General features: G+C 35.4%; 1 protein-coding gene across 1 annotated transcript; it reads right to left on the reverse strand.

Annotated features, from left to right (window-relative positions):
- Positions 1 to 21,549: 21,549 nt before the first annotated feature.
- Positions 21,550 to 24,233, reverse strand: LOC113328790 (wall-associated receptor kinase 2-like). The gene is made up of 3 exons (XM_026575804.1): positions 23,210 to 24,233; positions 22,943 to 23,113; positions 21,550 to 22,811 (listed from the first exon to the last, which is right to left on the reverse strand). Exons 1-3 carry the CDS (start codon positions 24,231 to 24,233, stop codon positions 21,586 to 21,588), a joined length of 2,421 nt encoding a protein of 806 aa, XP_026431589.1. The 3' UTR covers positions 21,550 to 21,585.
- Positions 24,234 to 24,638: the final 405 nt, after the last annotated feature.

Consider the following 24,638-nt stretch of genomic DNA (forward strand, 5'->3'; position numbering starts at 1 on the left):
TTTTATGCAATGTAATTGGGCTAGTTACAATAGGTGGATGGCTTGCCTACTTTGGACGGAATGTACGTAGACTTTTACTCTGCTCTTTTAATTTCAGTAACTTGATTGTATTCTTGTGGTTGAACATTACGACTTTATTACCCGGTTTCTTTTACTTCGGTTAAACCAATTTGCAGAAAGATTATTTTCTAGTTTCGATTAGTTATTTCACTTTGTTTTATCTTCACTTCTACTCCGTTATTTTCAATTTGATCTCTTTCATCTTTCTTTACTGCCCATTAATTTATTAATATTATGAAATTTAATCTGGCTTATGAACAATAATATATTAGTTATAATTTTTGAAATGAAAGGATGACTCATTGATGGAAATCGGAAACAGAACACCCAAAAATTTCATCAACCAAAATACGAGGATAGACACAAACAACTATCTAAATTATAGAATTGTACCGAATTACCACCTTAAAGTACTTGGCTAATATTTTTTTTCAATTAACCATCCATGCACGATCTTATTCACGAACTATCTTATAAGATTTGAGCTAATTTTTCGATAATGAATTTGAAACTAATATTTGGATGATATATTTCTTTTATATAACTTTATATTCCTTCAAAAGTTACCATACCCGAGATACCAAACCTCAATATTTACCAATCTTAATTTCAACCGCTAATATTCATCAATTGATTTTTAAAGTGGTAGATGGTGATTTTATACGTCTCGGATTGAGCTTATGTTTGTGTAGGAGTATAGTGTTATATAAGAAACAAGATTAATATGCGTATTTGTTAATTGCGAGGGTGTCCCTTATGAAAAAGAAGGGCTACCAAAATACGCCACCAACTTTTTCTTAAGAAATATGTATGGACAAACTCAATACAACTCCGAGAGTTCAAATCAATCAAAGAATAGTATATAGAGTTCTCTCTCTCGCGCGATTAGAATGTTTACAAAATCAAATCTGTGAACCTAATCACAAAGAGATTACTTGGACGGTACCAAATACCAATGTCCAAGAATCAATCAAGTCGTATCCAACAAACTAGGTCGGATATATCTACTATTATTGATTAGCGCACAACCTGTGATATTTCAATTATAAAGATAAACAATATAATGCGGAAAAAGAAATAACAGAGACACCAAAAGTTTTTTTAACGATGAACTGCAAATGCAGAAAAACCCCCGGACCTAATCCAGATTGAACACCAAACTGTATTAAGCCGCTATAGATACAAGCCTACTACCAATTAACTTCGGACTGGAATGTAGTTGAGACCTAATCGAGTCTCCTGCTGATTAAGGAATATTTGCGCTCCTTACGCCTCTTGAATCCCAGAAGGACTCCATGCAATTGATTCCCTTAGCTGACGTCACAACAACTAAGAGTTTCTTCAACTTAATTGAAGACTTTAAACCAAATCTTCCTCCCGCCGATTAATCCTATATATGATTTCCTTTTATAATCAAAAAGTTTGATCAAAGGTGATGGAAATCGATAGCAATAGACAAAGTCTAGCTAACCTCAAAATCCAGACTTTTGCAACCTAAAGTGCAGCCTAGATTACTATTCACCTCACAAGTATAAAACTAGTGGAATCAACAAAGTTTGAGACAAAGACAACTTTGATGATTTCTGTTATAGAACTGATCGGTCGAACTCGCAAGCGTTGCTATCTCAAGCTTGTTTGTCAAGTTTAGTTGCCAAAACTTTAAGTCTTGATTTGCAGTCTACTTATAGCTATGTCTCGGATTAGGATAGAATGTGTAGTTGAGCTTTAGACTTCACTGTGTTCATCGATTGAAGACGACGAACTACTAAGGGGATCTTGTGGAACTTCATCAACAAAAGGTATGTGGAGACTTGAACTCATCTATCATTCAGAAGTCTATTTCTATTCTATCTCCTTTTGAGACAAAAGTCGTATAGCTATATAGACTTATTTTATACACATTTGATATTTCGAGATGAGTTTAACTCGCTTACATATTTCTCGAAATATGTGTTGGTAAGCGAAAAAGTTCATCTTTATTCTTGACGAAAGTCAAAAGATGATCATGTGCAAAATCACCTAGTAACATCTTACATGACTTGTGTGATACAGTCATTTGATGTAGACTCGGAATGTTTCGTATTGATCTATTGATCAATTGAAAATAGTTTGTGTGAGACATCTATTCCCGTTTTCCAAAAATATTTCAATGATTAATATGGAGTTTAGAACGATTAACCATTGACTGAATATAACACAGTATGCATACTTGTATGCTAACTGTTGCAAGTTATTCAAAGTCCGGGAACCATAGTATGCATACCCGTATGCGTACCGGCTGAAAAGTTCAACCCCGGGAATTCAACTGAATTTGGTCATGCATGTATGCGTACCTGTTCGCATACTGGCGAACCCAAACTAAGTCTGAAACTCTAAGAATGCGTACCCGTTTGCATACTTGAGTGGGTTAAGTTCAAAAATCGGTTTGTTCATGAACAAATACATTTATATATATTAAGGAATGCAATCTTTTCCAAACCGTGGCTATAATGTTCATGAATTGATTCGATTGAATCAAAATTGATTTTCTTCAATTGTGTCTTGTATACTTCTATGAGAATATAAACAATTGAACAACTCCATAACTAGTCTCATTTGAGTCATTTGAACTAGTTGTGATTAAGATGAAGAAGGTTGATATGAAAGTGTTCATATGGCTAAGTTCGGTTAACTATTGTTGAGCTAACCATGTGCACACGTTTGGGTACGGTTGCTCGTACCCAAATGAAGTCATATTTCATTTGTGTATAACAAGATAAGTTCGATCTAACGGTTGAAAGATATTAGCTTGAATTTAATCAGGTTATCATCTAACGGTGAATATTGAATGCTTTGTTACCAAGGTAGCATTGATTGCAAACCTTGATTTGAAGACTATATAAGGGATAACTCTAGCAACTGGAAACCTAATACCCATACATCCTGTGTGATACTAGTTGCGACTAGAGTCGATTCTCCTTTAGCCTAGGTTTTTCCTAAAACCATCATAGGTTAACGACTTAAAGACTTCATTAGGATTATGAAGCCATACCCAACTATTTTCTCTATGTGTTCTGATCTTACTTTGTTCTATCGTATCGAGTACTATCTTCTAAAACATTTTCTCGTGATTTAATCTCCGACAGGTAAGATAAAAAGTAGTCACAAACATCTTCGTCTCATCGTTTGTGATTCCGCAATATCTTGTTTCGTTTCCATACAATTAATATTATTGTGGGGTGATTGATATCACTCGGTTGTTCTTCAGGAATATAAGTCCGGTGTATCAATTGGTTCTTTTCTGTGTGAGACAGATTTTTTTATCAAGTCTTCGATTTTGGGTCGTAACAACTCTTAGTTGTGGGTGAGATCAGCTAAAGGAGTCAAGTATGCAGAATCCGACGTGGTTCAAGAGACATAACAAACACGATTATACCTTAATCAGTGTGAGATTGTTTAGGGTTCAACTACACTTTAGTCCGAAGTTAACTTGTAGTAAGATAGAGTCTGTAAAGGCTTAATACAGTGTGTTGTTCAAATCTGGACTAGGTCCCGGGGTTTTTCTGCATTTGTGGTTTCCTCGCTAACAAAATTTCTGGTGTCTGTGTTATTTCTTTTTCGCATCATATTTTTATATAATTGTAATATCACAAGTTATGCGTAGTTCAATCAATTGGTGAATCCAACCTTTGGTTGTTAATTGAAATTGATTGACCCTTGGATATTGGTCTTTGGTATCATCCAAGTTATTTCTCATATTAATCCGGCTCATAAATTTCTATATGTTCGATTGCAGATTGATTTAAGAAATTAAGATATAACTCTTGGATGTATTTTCCTTGATTGAGTCTGAATGTTTAGTTCATTATCTTGGAAATATATTGGAGTTATTCCATACAGATTTCCTAAACGAATATTGGTTGTGCTTGTTAGACCCCCGGTTTTTCAATTGGTATCAAAGCAGGCAAACACGTTTAACACCTCATAAGTCTGTTTTTGTATCAATATGACTCTATGGTCAGTTGTGTTATCTCTGACAAACGCATCACCAGAAATAAAAGTTTTGTTTCTATGAAATCTATGAAATAGAAAGACTTGTCGATCTCACATGTAGATGAACATGTGGTTCACACGAAAGAAACAAGTATCGTGTTACCCTGATTTTCTTATTGACGAGTCTGACTCTGAAGTAGAAAGGGAAGATGCCCAAGAAAGTGCAGCGACTCTAAAACTGGTTAGAATCTAGGAAGTTGAAATCAATAGGCTGAAACACAAGGTCAATACTATGGTTGGTATGATAAAAGATCGTGATTCCCAATTAAAGGTTCTTCGTGAGAAAAATGTTGTTGGTTGTTCTTCCAGAACCTTACTCGAGGCTAAACTCAAAGAAGATGCCCTTGAAATAGAATAAATATTGAGTAATATCTCGATTCAAGATAAAGGTCGTTTCTTGGAGTCCTTCATACCAATCACTTCTGACTCTGCTGTGATATTAGAAGACGTGGCTAGTTCTAATCATGCTTATCTAATGAAAACAAATTCAAAAGCTAAACTGCAAACCATTCCTATAGCTAAAGAAGTGCTTGGTTCTTCCACTGATCATGGATTTACCACGTCTCATGGAAGGAAGAAATTTTCTAAAGATGTGTGCAATGCTACACACTCTAATCACTCTGGTGATCAGAAAGTACTTTTTTTTGTGATTCGGAAGGACATGTTCAACGAAAGAGCAAACTGAAGAATGACAATTACTTTGGTCGACTTTTGCACACCTTAGATTTAATACTCAAAGGTGTAACTGACATTCAGATGTCTAAACCTATTGGTTTTAGTACTCTCTCTGTAGATTCTTCCAGGAAAGTCAGTTCAATATGTTCATCGAACGTTCGAACCAATTGTGGAAATAATTCAAATCGTTTAAGGAGATTTCAGAAAGGTTCTTCTCAACCTAATGTGAAAAATGATGTTCAAGATGTGAAAAAGGTACCAGTTGGTAGAAGCAACAGTGGAGATATGACGAACAACCTTAATCTGATAATTGAAGGATACAAGGATCTTATCAACAGGCTGTCAAAATCCCTCATACAAACTTCTTCTCATAAGGATTCGAACTTAGTCTCATACTTTGATGATAGTAAGTTTTATGATACCACATCACAAAGGGTTTCCTCCAAAATTAGAAGGAAAAAGAGGATCAACCATGGACAAGATTCATTTGATGGGCATAAAGTTCATACTTGTGTTAATTAATCACAAGGGTTGAATTCTTACTCACAAAAATATTGTTGAGTAAGAGTTACTAATAACCAGGTATACTTATTGGTAATATGCTTTCTGCTAAGTTGATTTATTTTCTTATCGTCCATAGCTAAACTATTGTATACATATAAGATTTTTTTAAGTATTGTTTGTGTCTCGAGAATCTCTTCAATTGCTCTTTTTTATTTTGTAAAAGCTTTTGTTGCAACTAAGTTGTATGCTGCTCTTGTGCTCTAAATTTTTCTCTCTATGAATATAAAATTTATTGAGCCAAAAATTGTGAAAGAAATCTTCACGTATTAAAATCTTGATGTATTCGTTTTACCTTGTAAAAGGGTACATCACGGTTTTTAGTTTTGTTTCTTTTTTGGGTTCGAGTTGTGTTTGTACGGGCACCATGGTTTACTTGTCACGAACTTCTTTAGAAACCCTAAAATTTACCGTCCCTAAGAAACCATTTAAATACCAAACCTATCGAGCCACGTATGCGTACTCTAGGTTATTTTCTTTTTATCAAGAATGTCTTCACCTTCTCGCACCTGTGATTTTGCAAAAGGCAATCTTGATAAAGGTATTGGTTTCGAGTCCAAAGGGAAGAACAAAAGAACCCTAGTAGAAGTTGATGGTCAATATTTTGATACCTCATGCTACTATGCTTATTCTCATCAAGATGTTGAGAATATGAGATGGTTTCGGCCGAAGTGGTTCATGAATTTCTTAAATACTTTGAGGAAGCAAAAATGCAACTCGTTGATACTATGAAGGGTCTCGATGTGTTAAGAACTAAGTTGAAAAAGGTTAACTCTGACCTTGTTCTCATGAAAACACATGTTAAAGATATTCTCAATGAGTATATCTTCTCTGAAGAAGCAGTGGATGCTTTCAATCACAAGCTCAAAGGTCTCAAGACTCGTGAGGGTTCCGGAAAATCTCTTTGATTTCAGTTTATGATCGGTTTTGATGGTTTAGGAGTTTTTTTGTTTTTTTTTAGCTTGTTGGTTTTTTATTATGTCTAGAAAAATTCTTATGAGAATTTATTCTTGTGTTTTTAAGAAGGATGACTAGGGTTTGGAATAGCCTATATTGTGATTACACATTGTTATTGCCAATGATTTTGATCTTGCAATGTTTTTAGATTTATATATTTAAATTCTTAAGTTTATTTGGAAGATGATTTTGCAGTATTAATCTTTATTGGTTTTATATATTGCAAAAAATTGTTATCGGATATGTGTGTTTATGTCTATAAACTATGATTTTCCCATATCTGTCAAAAGTTAAGTCTACTGTGTCATTATGCAAATAGTGATGGAAAATAGAATGGACTTTTGATTGCAAAGATTAAGTCTATGTTTTCATTATGTAAATATTGATGAAAAATAGAATGAATCTTTGAATATTCTGCAGTATTGATCTTTCCTTGATCCACTTTTATTTGAAAGTATTGTATGGCTCCGTAAGTTCTCTTATGTTGAGCATTTCCGATTAAATTAATCATGGGTTTTCTGGTGGTTAATTTAATTGAGTTTCCTGGATACAAATTAATGTTTCATGTGATTTGTCAATGTACAAAGAAAACCTTCTTTTCTTGTGAAAGTAAGGTCTCTCTTGTTGTTCTTTCGTGAATGACATTTTATGGGGGAGAGTTCTTAATTGAACTTGTGCTTAATTGCCAAATCTTTGTGGGGAGTGGGGATGTGAAATTTTGTAGCATTTTTCTTGTATCTTTATAAAGTCCTTGATGATTACACTAAGTTTCGACTATGTGAAATTATCGAAACAAAGTTGATATGTTCTTTTTTAGTCATGAAGTATCTCTATGAGAATTTCATTATGATCCAACAAGTTTTCGTACCTTTGCCAATTTATAATGATAAAAATGGGGAGAATTAATATGTAGTTCACACTACAAATACACATGGTTTACGGATCATTATGTAAGGGGGAGTGGTTTTCATTGTGAGATGAAGTATTGACTAAGGGGGAGTGATACATATCACCGTAGTATTATTGCCAAAGTTGTGATACAATTGATCTTTGATGTTGTGTAATAATACTATGACACTGTATAACAATAATTGAGAACAATGGTTTTCTTATTGTTATGGATACAGATCTTCAACAACTATGGTTCTGACTTGAACACGTTCATAATCACTGGAGTACCTGGAAGTGACGAGGATTTCGAGAAATGTTGAAGAACTAAGGAAATCAAGCATTTGGATAAGACGCTACAAAGTTTATTTATTTTGTAACCCATATGTATTGATAGTTTTGTCACTAAAATTGACAAAGGGGGAGATTGTTAGAACACTGCTCGGTCGAACTCGCAACCGTTGCTATCTCAAGATTGTTTGTCAAGTTTAGTTGCCAAAACTATAAGTCTTGATTTCTAGTCTACTTATAGCTATGTCTCGGATTAGGATAGAATGTGTAGTTGAGCTTTAAACTTCACGGCGTTCATCGATTGAATACGAAGAACTACTAAGGGGAGCTTGTGGAACTTTGTCAACAAAAAACTATGTGGAGACTTGAACTCATCTATCACTCAGAAGTCTATTTATATTATATCTCCTTTTGAGACAAAAGTTGTATAGCTATATAGATTTTATTTAATACATATTTGATATTTCGAGCTGAGTTTAACTCGCTCACATATTTCTCGAAATATGTGTTGGTAAGCTTTCTCTTTAACTAAGTTTATCTTTATTCTTGACGAAATTCAAAAGATGATCATGTGAAAATTGCCTGGTAACATCTTATATGATTCGTGTGAGACAGTCATTTGATGTAGACTCGGAATGTCTCGTATTGATCTATTGATCACTTGAAAATTGCTTTGAAGCTAGTAGTTTGTGTGAGACAGCTATTCCTATCTTCTAAGAATGTTTCAATCATTAATATGGAGTTTATAACGATTAACCATTGACTAAATATAGCACATTATGCGTACTTGTATGCTAACTACTGCAAGTTATTCAAAGTCCGGAAACCATAGTATGCATACCTGTATGCGTACCGGCTGAAAAGTTCAAGTCCAGGAATTCAACTGAGTTTGGTCCAGTATGAAAGTATGCGTACCCGTTCACATACTAGAGAACCCATACCAAGTCCGAAACTCTAAATATGCATACCCATTTGCACACTTGAGTGGGTTAAGTTCTAAAATCAGTTTTTTCATGAACAAATACATTTATATATTAAGGAATGCAATCTTTTGAAAACCGTGGCTATAATGTTCATGAATTGATTCGAGCGAATCAAAATCGATTTTGCTTCAATTGTGTCTTGTCTACTTCTATGAGAATATAAACAATTGAACAACTCCATAACTAGTTTCATTTGAGTCATTTGAACTAGTTGTGATTAATATGAACAAGGTTGATATGAAAGTGTTCATATGGCTAACTTCAATTAACTATTGTTGAGCCAACCATGTGCCCGCTTTTGGGTACGGTTACTCAAACCTAAATGAAATCACATTTTATTTGTGTATAACAAGCTAAGTTAGATCTAACGGTTGAAAGATATTAGTTTGAATCTAATCAGGTTTTCATCTAAAAATGAATATTGAATGCTTTGTTACCAAGGTAGAATTAATTGCAAACCCTGATTTGAGGACTATATAATGGAGAACTCTAGCAACTGGGAAACCTAATCCCCACATCTCCTCTGTGATACTAGTTGCGACTAGAGTCGATTCTCCTTTAACCTAGGTTTTTCCTAAAACCACTATAAGTTAACGACTTAAAGACTTCATTGGGATTCTGAAGCCAGACACAATTATTTTTTCTGTAGTTGCGTGTTCTGCTCTTACTTTGTTCTATCGTATTGACTATTATCTTCTCGAAGATTTGCTCGAGATTTATTCTCTGATAGGCATGATAAAAAGTAGCTACAAACATCTTCATCTCATCGTTTGTGATTCCATAATATCTTATTTCGCTACCATACGATTAATATTATTGTGAGGTGATTGATATTACTAGGCTGTTCTTCGGGAATATAATTCTGGTGTATCAATTGGTTCCTTTTCACCTTGATTTATCAAAAGACGGAACAAAACCTCGTAGGTATTTCATTAGGAGACAGATTTATCTATTCAATAGACTTTTCTGTGTGAGACAGATTTGTTTATCAAGTTTTCGATTTTCGGTCGTAGCAACTCTTAGTTGTGGGTGAGATCAGCTAAGGGGATCAAGTGCGCAGCATCCGGCGTGGTTCAAGAGGTGTAATGAACACGATTTTACCTTAATCAGTGTGATATTGGTTAGGGCTCAACAAATTTCAGTCCGAAGTTAACTTCTAGTAGGCTAGAGTCTGTAGCGGCTTAATACAATATGGTGTTCAAATATGGACTAGCTCCCGGGGTTTTTCTGCATTTGCGGAGTCCTCATTAAAAAAATTTCTGATGTATGTGTTATTTCTTTTCCGCAGTATATTTTTATATAATTGAAATATCACAGGTTGTGCATAGTTTAATCAATTGGTGAATCCAACCTTTGGTTGTTGATTAAAATTGATTGACGCTTGGATATTGGTCTTTGGTACAATCCAAGTTATTTCTCATATTAATCCGGCTCACAGATTTCTATATGTTCGGTTGCAAATTGATTTGAGAAATTGAGATATGACTCTTGAATGTATTTTCCTTGATTGAGTCTGACTGTCTAGTTGATTCTCTTGGAAATATATTGGAGTCAGTCCATACATATTGCCTAAATGAAATATTGGGTGTGGTTGTTAGACCCCAGTTTTTGAATTTCTATCTATCTTGATCGAGTAAGCATCTCAACAATCGATCAAGATCAGGATACCCGAGTTATCAAGGAAAGATAAATGGACCTGGCTTCACGAATCCCTATATAAGTCTTTGTAGTCGCTAAACCCTAAAAGGGTTAGGAAGAGGACGACTCTAGTTACAACTAAGACACACCAAAAAGTAGTGTCGGGATTCCAAGATCCCGGTTGCTTGAAGTTCCACTTTTATAAACATTCAAAGCATAGGTTTCTTTATGTTTAAGCTAGGATAGCTATGGAACCAAGCAATCAATATCCACTCTGGTTAGGTGAAACCGTAACCGAACCGTGTACAAAGACTATATTCAAAGTGGTTAGCCAACACTAACCGATTTTAACTTACAATATTACTATTCATTTTCATGAACCCTTAGGACATTTACCTTGAGTCACAGTCATGTGATCAAATAAGTCTAGTGTTTTTTTAGAGAATTGGTCAAATGCTGATTACCTTGTAGAAATAAATCACACTTGAAAATCATCGACATGGTTAGTAGGTGTACAAAGTACAAATACCACAGCTGTCTGTGAATCGGTTCAGTCACAGTACGTGTACTGGTTTGTAAGCTAACGAGCCAAACAAAGTTCCAGAGTTAACAAAACTATTTAAGTATGCGCACTGAAAATGCGGGGGTCCAACAACCACACCCAACAATTCGTTTGACAATCTGAGAGGACTTACTCCAATACACTTTCTAGAGAATCAACTAGACAGTCAGACTCAATCTAGATTAAAGTATATCAAAGAGTTTAATATCTCTAACTCTTAATTCAATCCACAATCAGCAAATAGAAATCTGCGAGCCTGATTGAATATAAGAGGAATTACTTGAACGGTACCAAAGACCAATGTTCAAGTGTCAATCAATGTAAATCAACAACCAAAGGTTGGATATTCTAATTGATTGATCTTAATGCACAACCTGTGATATTTCAATTATATAACAAAATACAATACGGAAAAGAAATAACACAGACACCAGAATTTTGTTAACGAGGAAACCGCAAATGCAGAAAAATCCCGGGACCTAGTCTACAGACACTAGCCTACTACCAATTAACTTCGAATTGGACTAGTTGAACCCTAATCAATCTCACACTGATTCAAGGTACAGTTGCGCTCCTTACGTCTCTGATCCCAGCAGGATACTACAAACTTGATTCCCTTAGCTGATCTCACCCACAACTAAGAGTTGCTACGACCCAAAGTCGGGACTTGATAGACAAATCTGTCTCACAGAGAAAAGTCTATAGGATTGAATAAATTTGTGTCCCATAGAAATACCCAAGAGTTTTTGTTCTGTCTTTTGATAAATCAAGGTGAATAGGAACCAATTGACAAACTGGACTTCTATTCCCGAAGAACAGCCTAGTATTATCAATCACCTCACAATAAACTTAATCGAATAGCGAACCAAGTTATTGCGGAATCACAAATAATGAGACGAAGTTTGTTTGTGATTACTTTTCTATCTTGCCTATCGGAGATATAAAATCTCGAGCCAATTATTCCAATTGAACTCAACACGATAGAAACAGCAAGATCAGATCATGCAACTACAAAGATAATAGTTGGGTCTGGCTTCAAAATCCCAATGAAGTCTTCAAAGGAGAATCGACTCTAGTTATGTAACTAGTAACACACAGGATGTGTGGGGATTAGTTTTCCCAGTTGCTAGAGTTCTCTTGTATATAGTTTTCAAATCAGGGTTTGCAATCCAAGTTACCTTGGTAACAAAGCATTCAATATTCACCGTTAGATGAAAAACCTGATTCAACCAAGCTAATATCTTTCAACCGTTAGATCGAACTTAGCTTGTTACACACAAATGAAATGTACCCTCATTTAGGTTTATGTAGCCGTACCTAAACGTGTACACCATGTTGGTTCACAAATAGTTAACCGAGGTTAGCCATATGATTACTCTCATATCAACCTTATTCATCCTAACCATAACTAGTTAAAATGACTCAAATGAAACTAGTTAAGAGTTGTTCAATTGTTTAGAAAACACAATTGAAATCAAATCGGTTTGATTCACTTGAATCAATCATGAACATTATAGCCACGGTTTGCAAAGATTGCATTCCTTATGATTTAAATGTTTAAGTTCATAGACTTGACCGATTTGACAAATTAAATAGATTAAGTATGCGTACGGGTATGCGTACTTAAGCAACCGGTTTTGAGTTTGTGAAGTTTCCAAACTCAGAGAAATTTTCGGTTCAAAAAATTCCGCCAGTATGCGTACAGGTACGCATACTTAAGGTGACTGGTTTGTGAGTTTTGTCAAAACCAAACTCTGCAGAAATTCTCGGTTTGAGAACTTCCGACAGTATGCGTACGTGTACGCATACTTAACCTGTCTCCTTCACCAAATCCGTATACACACATATGCATATTCTTGGCTTCCGGTTTATGGACTTATACACACTAATGTGTGAACACACTATATATGCTTATATCCAAAGATGTTTACATCATCAAATCTTTATTTCAATCATTGAAACATTCTTCTATAATGTTAACAGCCGTTTTCACACACTATCAACATCAAAGCAATTTTTAAGATATTGAAATAATCATTCTTGAAACCTTACAAGTCTTACACCAAATGTTTGTATCACACAAACCATGTAAGATGTTACTCGGCGATTTTCTCATGATATAAGATGAACTTGGTCGAAGCGAAAGCTTACCAACACATATTTCGAGAAATATGTAAGCGAGATATACTCAGCTCGAAGTCTCAAATGTGTATAGAGAAAACTATATCATAACACGACTTATGTCTCAATATAGGAGATAATAGAAATAGAATTTCCAAGTGATAGATTAGTTCAAGTCTCCACATACCTTTTGTCGAAGAAGCTCCCCTTAATAGTTCTTCTTCTTCAAAAGATGAACGTCGAGAGATTTAAGCTCAACTACACTATCTATGTCCTAGTCCGAGACATCTACAAATAGGCTAGAAATCAAGACTTATAGTTTTGATCACTAACATTAACAAACATGCTTGAGATAGCAACGCATGCGAGTTTGACCGAGCAATGCTTTAACAATCTCCCCCTTTGTCAATTTTAGTGACAAAACTATCAATACATATGGATTACAAAAAATATAAAAAAAATATGGCTTCTTATCCACATGCTTGATCTCCATGGCATCTTCAACGCGACTCGAAATCTTCGTCACTTCCAAGTACTCCATGATCCTAAAGGTTGTAAGTTCAACATCACAGTTTTTGAAGATCTGTAGCTATAAAAATGAGAAAACAAAATATTTTCGATCATTGTTATACAGTGTCATAATATTATTACACAACATCAAAGTTAAATTGTATCACAACTTTGACAATAACACTATGGTGATATGCATCACTCCCCCTTAGTCAATACATATATCAACATGAAAACCACTCCCCCTTACATAATGATCTGTAAACCACATGTATTTGTAGTGTGAACTACACATTAATTCTCCCCCTTTTTGTCAACAAAATTGGCAAAGGTATGAAAATTAGTGGGATCATAATGAAATTTCCACGGAGATACATCATGACCAAAAGGCGTATTAACATAGAAACAAATTTAGATGCAATCATAAAGCCGGAGCTAAATGCATTCATCAAGGAGTTAATAAAGATACAAGATAACCCCTAAAAATTCCACAGCCGCACTCCCCACAAAGATTTGGCAATTAAGCACAAGTTCAAAATGAGCTCTCCCCCATAAAATGTCATCCCCGAAGGAACAACAAAGGCGACCTTAATTTCACAGGAAAAGAATTATTTCTTTTGGACGAACAAATCACATGAAAACATGAATTTGTATCCACAAAAATCAATTGAAATAACCATAAGGGAACCCATAGTTAGTTCAATCAAAAAAATAACAACCAAATTAACCACAAGAGAACCCCATGATTAATTCAATTGGAATACACAACCAAATTAATCACAAAAAATGATCAATTGAATTGGTCATGCTCGACATAAGCGAACTTATGGGGAAACAACTAAATAACCAAAAGATAATGATTAATTTAGTTGATCGTGTTCGACATAGGGAACCTCACGGAGCAACAACTAAGTTAATCATAAGAAAATAATAAACTCATTCGATTGTGCTCAACATAAGAAACCTTATGGAACAACACAATATATGCACAAAGATTGTGGATTGGAGATCGACCAAATACTGCGGAATAGACAAGGATTCATTCTATTTTGCATCACTATCTTCACAATGACATATATTAGACTTAATCCTTGTAAACAAAAGTTTTATCCTTTATTCCATCAAAAACATGACATAAAAGACTTTAACTTTTGCAATGTCAAAAGTTCATTCTATCTTCCATCAATACATTCATATCGACATAATAGAGATAACTTTTGAACGAGTATGGGACAGTCACAGGTTCACGGACGTAAATAACATATCCCATAACAATTTGCAATATATAAAATCATAAAGATTAAAATTGCAACAATCATCTTCCAAAAAAATACTTTAGAATTTAAATAAATAAATCTAAAAACAATGAAGATGAAAATCGTTGGACATAGCTATGTGTACTCACAATAATGGCTATTCCAAACCCTAGTTATTCTTCTAAAAATACAAAAAAAAAGATTTACTAGACAAAATCAAAGTTCATTGAGAACCTCGTACCTTTCAACGAATCCATCATAGAAGGTGTCACTGATTTCCTTTATTCTCTTGACCGTAGACACACCATGTTCGTGAGTTAGAACACTAACTTTACGATCAACCACCCGAGCAAGTTGTCTACCCTTGACACAATCCATGATAAGTTTCTTCTGGTTCCGTATCAGAATATTTTGATTTGCAAGGATTTTGGCCTGACCACCTAAGAGTTGGTTTATTTGCAGTTGGATATTTGCAAACTCGACCTTTGAATCGTTTTGAAAACGAGTTAAATCCTTGACAGAATGATCAATCCAGGAGTTGTGGTCCTTTCTTGCAAGCTTCTTCTTTAGAACCAACTCTTGAATCGAATCACGTCCTCGAGTGTCTTCCTCCATATCAAGTTGCACAATCTCTTGAGATTTTGCAAGGTTCTTCATGAATATTTTGATAGGGATGGATTAATACAGTATAAGGTATATATGTATTAAGAGAAGACACTTCTCAGAAAGGAAACCCTAAGAATTCTTAGGAGAAGGACACGGACGTTCACAAGAGAGGGATGGATTTTAGCGAAATCTATTAAGAAGAAAAAAACATTTGCCAATATTGATCAATAATTCTTAAAAATTAGAGCATGAATCATGAAGTAGACTAGTATAACTCAGATTGATTGGAAACAACTCATAGCAGATATACAACAAATCTTGAGACTCCCATAGTCATCATCCTTGTACCTCTCAAGATAGATTCAAGGATGGGATTACTTAGAGTTAGGTAACGGAGTGAGAAGTAATCTCACTAATAAACATGGGAGAAGGTTTGTACAAGTTGTTTGACTGTTTTACTCGTATATTTCCTTCTTTCCATCGATTATAACGTATTCCAGAAGAATTTGTCATAAACCTTTCAAAAGTCCATCTGAAGGATTTTTCTGAGGACTGAGTCTAGAACCTCTAGAAATCGGTTCCAGAATAGGGAATTTGGAGGATTTCCATTTTCTTGATCTAGACTTACCAGACTTGTTCTTATAAACACAGGGTAAGTGTTCATTGGTGGCAGAAGGATTTACACCATAATGAGGAACATGTAACCTGTGATGATTTCTAGACAAGAGATCATTTTTATAAGATTTATGGTTTTCTGTAGGTAAGAAACTCACTGTAGATGGCGCTAGACGATTTACTCCATTGACAGTAGAAAGAAGCAAATTATGAAGATTAGAAATCAGTTTCTTTCTGATAAAACAATGAAAATCATAGTGATTCATTTTCCCACAGAAGGAACAACATCGTGGTTTTGAGACATGATTGCCTTGCTCAAACCTTCATCCTTCACGTGCATATTTTGCAAGTGACTCTCAGTAGGTACTTCCTTGTAGGAATTTTTCTTTATACTGGGTAAAACCTTGTGAGTATCAGGAAAAGGTGTAGAAGATGACTTTATCATTAAAACAGAGTTTTCCTTTTTCAGGATGTTACACTGTTCTTGGGAAAGTTGCAGAGATGCAACAAGTTTCTCTTTTTCAACAAGAAAGTCGTTTATTTCTGATGAATGAGCCTTGATTAAAATGCTTTCTCTAATTGAGTCTTCTCTAACAGTATTTTCAAGAGAACTAATCTTTTCATGTTGTAGAGTAGTTTCTTGAACCAGTTTTTCGACATTGTCAGAGAGAGATTCAATATAGCAATAGAGTTCACGTTCTCTTTCAAGGGATTTCTCAAGTTCATCAATAAGCAGATCATTTTTTTCTTCAAGAGTCATAATTTCAGAAACTTGAACATCAATGATATCAGCATATTTTTTTAACGATCTGGTGAGTTCCAAACCGGATTCTGACACAGTCCCGTAAATCTTATTTTTCCCTCGGGATTCGGAAAAATCTACTAAGGAGTTATCCTTTGAGGCAAACGCAAGATTTTTGGTATAATCTGAACCTTTGGAAGACATATAATATGCGCTATCCTTTGATGTCACATGGTGCTGAAGATATGGGCTTATGGTGCGGATATTAACGTTTAACCCGTCAGAATTACGCTTTGCAACACTTATCTCAGTTTCGCTATATTGTCCTAATGACTTTGCAGCATTATTTCCGTCTCTAATAATTGTTAGCGCATCGTATCCAATAACTACAAGTTTCCATGTTTCAAAGTTACGGGCTTGTAAAAATGAACACATAACAATTTTCCACCATAAGTAAGTTGTGCCATCAAATGCTGGTGGTACGTTTATCAAGATTTCACTCTTGTCCATATAGTCAGACTGCTTCAATAACAGACTTGTTAGGTATTAACGTGTTTGCCTTCTCTGATACCAATTGAAAACGCGGGGGTACCAAAATACACCACCAACTTTTTCTTAGGCAATCTGTATGGATAAACTCAATACAACTCCGAGAGTTCAACTCAATCAAGGAATAGTATCTAGAGTTATATCTCTATCTCTCTTGCGATTAGAGCGTTTACAGAATCAAATCCGTGAACCTAATCACAAAGAGATTACTTGGATGGTACCAAAGACCAATGTCCAAGAATCAATCAAGTCGTACCCAACAAACTAGGTCGGATGTGTCTACTTTAATTGATTAACACACAACCTGTGATATTCCAACTATAAAGATAAACAATATAATGCGGAAAAATTAATAACACAGACACCAAAAGTTTTTTTAACGAGGAAACCGCGACCTATTCCAGATTGAACACCAAACTGTATTAAGCCGCTACAGATACTAGCCTACTACCAATTAACTTCGGAATGGAATATGATTGAGTTCTAATCGAGTCTCCCACTGATTAAGGTACAGTCGCGCTCCTTACGCCTCTTGAATCCCAGCAGGACTCCGCACAATTGATTCCTTATTTGACGTCACACCAACTAAGAGTTGCTTCAACTTAATTGAAGACTTTAAACCAAATCTACCTCACATGGATTAAGCCTATATATGATTTCCTTTTACAATCAAAAATTTTGATCAAAGGTGATGCAAATCGATAGCAATAGACAAAGTCTAGCTAACCTCAAAATCCGGACTTATGCAACCTGAAGTGCAGCCTAGATTATTATTCACTTCACAAGTATAAAACTTATGGAATCAACAAAGTTTGGGACGAATAGAACTTTGATGATTTCTAATTATCTTGATTGAGTGAGCAGCTCAGCAATCGATCAAGATCAGGATACTCGAGTTATCAAGGAAAGACAACAGGACCTGGCTTCACGAATCCCTATGAAGTCTTTGTAGTCGCTAAATCCTAAAAGGGTTAGGAATAGGACGACTCTAGTTACAACTAGGACACACCAAAAAGTAGAGTCAGGATTCAAATATCCCAGTTGTTTGCAATTCCCCTTTTATAGACATTTAAAGTAGGTTTCTTTAGGTTTAAGCTAAGATAGCTTTGGAACCAAGCAATCAATATCCACCCTTAGATGAATCTTTGAATCTGATTTGCATAAACAAGATATACACTAGAGAAACCGTAATTGAATCGTGTACAAAGACTATGTCCAAGGTGGTTAGCCGAAACTAGCCGATTTGAACTTAAAAGCTTAATATCCATTTTCAAATAAGTCTAGTATTTTTTAGAGTATTGATCATATGTTGATAATCTCGCAGAAATAATTTAACAACACTAGAAATTAATCGACATGGTTAGTAGGTTTACAAAGTACAAATACCATAGCTCACAGTACGTGTATCGGTTTGTAAGCTAACGAGCCAAACCAAGTTCCGGAGTTAACAAAACTATTTGGGTATGCGTACCGTATGGATACCTTAATACTATGACCGGTTCCGGAGTCCACAGAACTATTTTGGTACGAATACCGGTTTTGACACACAACCGAGTTCGGGAACACATAACTATTTAGGTACGTGTATCGATCTGGTTCACGATTTGAACACATTTTTATATGGTATGCATATGAATATGCGTACCACAAATCTGCGAGTCGATATATAGTTACTCCGCGACGTGTACGAGTACATGTTATGCGACTTCATACATATAAAAGTTTTCCCACTTTGTAAGACTGATAACAGTGTCTTGTATCTGAATCTATAATAGTTTTATATTTCTCTTTAAATCGATTTGAAACAATCCCGAATAACATCAATGACACATGTCACTATTCCAGACTATTTTTGAACGATAGAACTTGAATCATGATTTTGATTCTGAATAATAAATTGTCCTTAACCGAAATTTATCTAGTATGAACAAATATTTATTAAGCTTAGTCATTATATTTCGAGAACTAATTATAAACTTGACTCGAAATTCTTGTGCATAATAGTCTAATTAGTTATGCGACGTCGTCTCAATGATAGAAAAGTGAATATAACTTGAGAAATAGGTGGTTCAGTCTTCACTTACCTCTTGTTGATGAAGTTCTCCAAAAGCTTCGGTCGATCTTCGCCTTCAAATGGTAGAACGCAATGATGACTGCCGTGATCCACTGTTTCTCTAGTCCGAGACTTAACTAATTGTAGACTAGAAATCAAGATATAGTTTGGACAACTAAATTTGACAACAAGCTTGAGATAGCAACACTTGTGAGTTCGACCGAGCAATGCTCTAACACCTTATTTATCATGTTTTCATTATCCATCAATACCCTCATTGATTTGCATAACACGCCTTATACAATTTGGTAGTAAAAGAGGAGCCTATTTTTTGTAGGAATATAGAGTTATTTAAGAGATAAAATAGGCATATTTGTTAATCCCGAGGGTATCCCTTATCTTTCATTTTTTCATTATGCCAAAAATAACCTCATTGATTTTCATAAAACCCCTTATACAATTTGTCAGAAAAGGAAGATATGTAGAGAAGAGATTTGATTTTAAGTGATTACGTCTAACACATAATTAATTTTTGAATTAAGAAAATTTAACCAACATAGTTCGTGTAGATACCAATTGATAAGGTAATGTTGGGTAAATGAGGATAGTTCTTGGATTTGGAAGGACTAAATGAGGATAGTTCTTGGATTTGGAAGGGTTTATATATATGATGGTCTTGAGGTTGTTAAGAAGTTTTCTGTTTTGACTGTTAGGTATGAGACTAGAATTAATATTTGGTTAGATTGTTGGGTTATAGTTCTTCATAACCCACCTGAACCAGCTTTCGGTTCATCTAATCATATGAGATATACTTTTGTTTGTGAGCTGTTTGTAGCTAATACAAGAATATGGAATGCGGATCTTATCTTTTCTATTTTCTCAGTTGATAGTGCTGAGAAAATCCTTGGAATAAGGGTGACATCGACAGTTAATGATACTCTTATTTGGAAATCAGACAAATAAGGTAATTTTTCTGTCAAGAGTTGTTATAATTCTCTTGGTAACTTTGAGTATGACAATCCTACAACTCCTATTGAGATATGGAAGTTTTTTTGGAGTCTTAAATTACCACATAGGATTCAACTTTTTATGTGGAAATGCCTTAATGATATACTCCTTATCAGAGATAAAATTCTACAATTAACAAATAGAACCCCATTGTAGTTTCTGTCATGCTCGTATAGGTCTTTTATCCCTGATAATGATATACTCCTTATCAGGGATAAAAGACCCATCTTATTTTTAGTTTATAAAACATACTCTCGTTCCAGAAAAAGAGATACTATCACAGTGTACTTTTCAGGAAATGGAGTAGTATACTATCGAATTTCTACCGTGGTCATTTATTTTGGAATGTTTGTTCTTAATTCGAATTTTTAAATTTTTTGCGAAATCGGTCCAGCAATCTGATTCTTGTTAGTTAATTGAAAACTGAATGGTCATGACTAGGGATGCACATGGGTCGGGTTTGGCCTCACCCGTCACCCAACCCACTGATGGTGGGTAACAGAAGTTGTCACCCGCAACCAACCCAATATTACAATGGGTCGATTTTCACCCGACCCACATTACGGTGGGTTGGATCGGGTGGGTGGTGGGTTACCCACCATAAAATACAATGAACATTACATTAAGAACCCAATTGAAATAAGCCAACTCAAAATCAATCTTAGGAAACAAAACCCTAATTAGTATTTACAAATTACAATGATTCCTAATCTCACCTTTGGTTGTTGGTTTAATGGTGACGATGTTGATTGATTGCTGCTGGTGATGCTGTGATTTGATTTACAAAGCGAAGAGAAAATGAAAAAATAAACTTAGCCTCTGAGACTGCCATTGAAGGGAACTGATTGAAGACTCTTCAGTGAAGAGAAGCTACCGATGATTAGGTTTAGGCATTATATATTATCACTTCATTGGATGTGGTTCATCTAGGATAGGTAATCTAAGGGTTAACATTAATTTAGAAATATTTAGGTGGGTGGGTGGGTTGGGTCGGGTGAGGGAAGTTGTCACCCACAGTCGACCCACCATACGATGGGTTTTGATGTTGTGACCCATAGTCGACCCGTTCCTAAGTGGATTGGGTCGGATGCGGATAATTTCAGGTGGGTGTGGGTTGGGTTGGTGGGTTGAATCGGTTTTGTCCATCCCTAGTCATGACTCATGAGTCCAAGTCTAAGTCCAATTATGCCTCCTTCTGAGAAACCTAACACTGACAGTAATTATTGCTTGATTCAATGGGGAAGCATAAGAGGAATATCTGGTGATCAGTATTCTTAAGAAAACTTGCTTAAACATGTACTTTAGAACGTCCACAATACAAGGTATCTATACCAATTATGTTACAGAAATTAAATCACAATATGATTGCTGCGTCTAGCAATTTTGCAGCATTACCTACTGAAAATGCCAAATTTGTCAATTTCAGAGGGAAACAGGTGGATATAATGAATACAAGGTAATATATGTGCATAATACAATCATCGTGGATTAAATGATGACATTGACATGTCTCTTTCTGTACTGAACTGGTCAGAATCACCGAGTGAGTAGTGGCCTATTGGTACTGTATATAAATCTGTTGGCTCAGATGTTGAATATGTTGGCTCTTCGTTGTGTTTACGATAATTATCTTGCATTGATGTGTGTGTTGACGATGACGATTTCATCAAATTTTCTAGCTCCATAGCAACTTCTTTCATTGTAGGCCTATCTTCACTCTTCAAACTGAGGCATCTCTTTGCAAGTTTTGCAACTGAAAGGACTTGCTCTCTATTCCCTTCAGCCACAACCCGAGTCTCAAGGACATGGAGCACATTGTTTCCTTTCATCAATGAAATGAAATATGATGCGATATTACGTTGTTCTTCGGATCTCTCCAACGATATAGGTCTTTCTCCTGTTAGGAGCTCTACAAGAACTACACCAAAACTATAAACATCGCTTTTACCTGTCAACTGGCCAGAATGATGGTATTCTGGATCCAAATAACCTAAGGTCCCCTGAACAAGTGTGTCTATTTCATTTTGATCTAACGGATTTAACCTTGATGCTCCAAAATCAGCCACTTTTGCTGTGTAATTTTCATCCAACAGTACATTGGCTGATTTAATATCTCTATGAATAATGGGTATAGAAGCTGCAGAGTGTAAGTATGCAATTGCGCCTGCAGTTTCGGCTGCAATTCTCAACCTACTTTCCCAAGAAATGGATGATGACATTCCATCTTTAGCGATATGGATATGTTGAGAGAGGGTTCCATTAGAAACATATTCATAGACAAGTAAGGGGACTTCAGTCTCTAAACAACACCCCAAAATCTTCACAACATTTCGGTGGTTAACCTGAGTTAAGATGACTAGCTCATTGATGAATTCTTCAATCTGACTCTCATCAACTATTTTTGATTTCTTTATGGCAACAACACGATTATCAGATAAAGTTCCTTTGTAAACTACACCATGACCTCCACGCCCAAGGATCAATTTGTCATCATAGTTGTTGGTTGCCAGTTTTAGTTCTTCTGCTGTAAAGATCTTTGCAGATGATTCTCCGCCACCTTCTTGTGAAGACGTTTGCTGCTTTAACAATAAACCTCCATTCTTTTGAAAGAATTTTGCCTTGAGAAGGATTTGCTTTCTTTTCCTCAAACTTAGGTATAACAAAGAACTACCAATAACTAAAAACAAGAGGCCTAAACCGATACCTGCATTCACATTGACCATTTTTATTTTAGTATGCCTAACATACAAATATTTTGAATTTAAAAACTCAATTTGAGTGAATGGTTGTTGATGACTCTATTCTGATATCATTAAAATTTTAAGGAAGTTTTACCGAGAGAGATCTTAAACACCGGAGACCCTTCATTATTGTGAACGCAACCACTCCCACCTCTCTTCCCATCGCCACGACTCCCTTTTGGACAAGAACAATTGTAACTCCCAATGGTGTTTGTGCAAATCCCTACACAAGGTTTGTTGTTTTGATCCTCACACTCATTTATGTCTGTTTTAAGATACATAAGAATCGGTTTAGCTCTGCAGTTTTTAAGATACATGTCAACAAATTCAACATAAGATGAATTCATAGTACTTTGCATACCTTGGCATCCAGGACTGAGATAAGGGTTCCCCTCGTATCCATTGTTGCAAGTGCAGAGATATCCAGGATTGCTGTCAACATCGCTGCATTTACTATTTTCCTGGCAAACAAAACTTGCCAAGTCCTTTTGTGCTTCTTCGCAAGTCTTATTCCCTATAGCCCAATCAAGTACAACAGGTACATCTGTCACTTTGCTCATGAAATTATTTCCATCCAAGATATCAGATGCACTGAATGTGTACTGATCTTGCTCAGCTACGAAAGCATAACTACAAGGATCGAAAGACCAGGTCGATGAAACATTCAGCCATGGGGTTTTCTTTTTCACGAGCATAGTTGTAAACACCTGTACTCCCTTGGGGATGGTACTCCGGCAACACCCTTTTCCGAAGCAAGACCCAGTCATCACACTTCCCCTATTATCACAATCCGACGAACACGAGCTGGAAAAATCTTTTAACCCATTCCTATTCCCATATATAGATGCATATGTGTCGCACCCGATCCCAAAGAACATGTTTTTTGTATGCGATACTGTAAATTGTGTTTCAGTGAAGTTCATCGATGCCCACCAAATATCAACCGTGACGTTGCCGGATTCACTGTAACATAAGGCAGCTGGGTTGTTTCTAGTGCGAATTTCAGTTTCTGTTATATCTATGACTTCAAGATTACCTGTACCTTGGAAGGCCTTGGGAGGGTGAAAAGAAGTATTGCAAGTAATGCTGTAATCAAACCCGGTTCCCCCAATTGAGCAATCATTCCCGTTCGAATTGATTATTCCAAACGGATAGGGAATTGAAACATTACCACATTTGGCATCACACCCTGCTTTTGTCCTGAAGAATGGAGGAACTGATGATGAAGATGCTACGGTTAAGAAAAAGAGTTGCACTAGATATAAGAGCTTTAGAAGCATTATGCAACCAGTATTATGATTCTTGTTTTTTTCGTTATCAAATGATATTTGATAGCTAGGTTTGATCAATCTTGATGAACAAAGAAGGTTTCTACAATTCTGCATAAGAATATGAGCAGCAGTTTGGATTAGTGGATGGAGTACATGTGATTTTTATAATACATATAGGCAAGTAGCAAAAAAAAAAAAAAATACTTTATAAGAAAAAGAAGAAGATTGGACTTTGAATTATTCGGTTTTGCTCTTGCCAGTTCCAACCTTGATTATAAATTCAGCTATTGTTAATTGCATCATTCATAATACATCTTCTGGCCTACTGCTAGTATTTTCGTTTCTTTTTCTACCAAGTTTTTACCATACACTCAGTTGTTCTTAGTCACTAATTAAGCATTAAAAGGGCTTGTTTCCGTTTACTTCACTTTGTTTCATTTACTCCCATGTACGGAAACTGAAATTAACTGAAATTGATTCAGTTTGACGGCTCGTTTTTCAAGGCCATAACCTTAAAAA

The sequence above is a fragment of the Papaver somniferum genome, chromosome 1 (genome assembly GCF_003573695.1).
Source record: "Papaver somniferum cultivar HN1 chromosome 1, ASM357369v1, whole genome shotgun sequence".
Taxonomy (NCBI): Eukaryota; Viridiplantae; Streptophyta; class Magnoliopsida; order Ranunculales; family Papaveraceae; genus Papaver; species Papaver somniferum.

Bases quoted from the DNA above. Each gene is read 5' to 3' on its own strand.
- LOC113328790 (XM_026575804.1), bottom strand. From the start codon at position 24,233: ATGCAGAATTGTAGAAACCTTCTTTGTTCATCAAGATTGATCAAACCT. The intron at 23,114-23,209 runs GTATGCAAAGTA...ATCTTAAAACAG, and splicing joins TCTCAGTCCTGGATGCCAAG to ACATAAATGAGTGTGAGGAT. The intron at 22,812-22,942 runs GTAAAACTTCCT...ATGTGAATGCAG, and splicing joins GGTGTTTAAGATCTCTCTCG to GTATCGGTTTAGGCCTCTTG.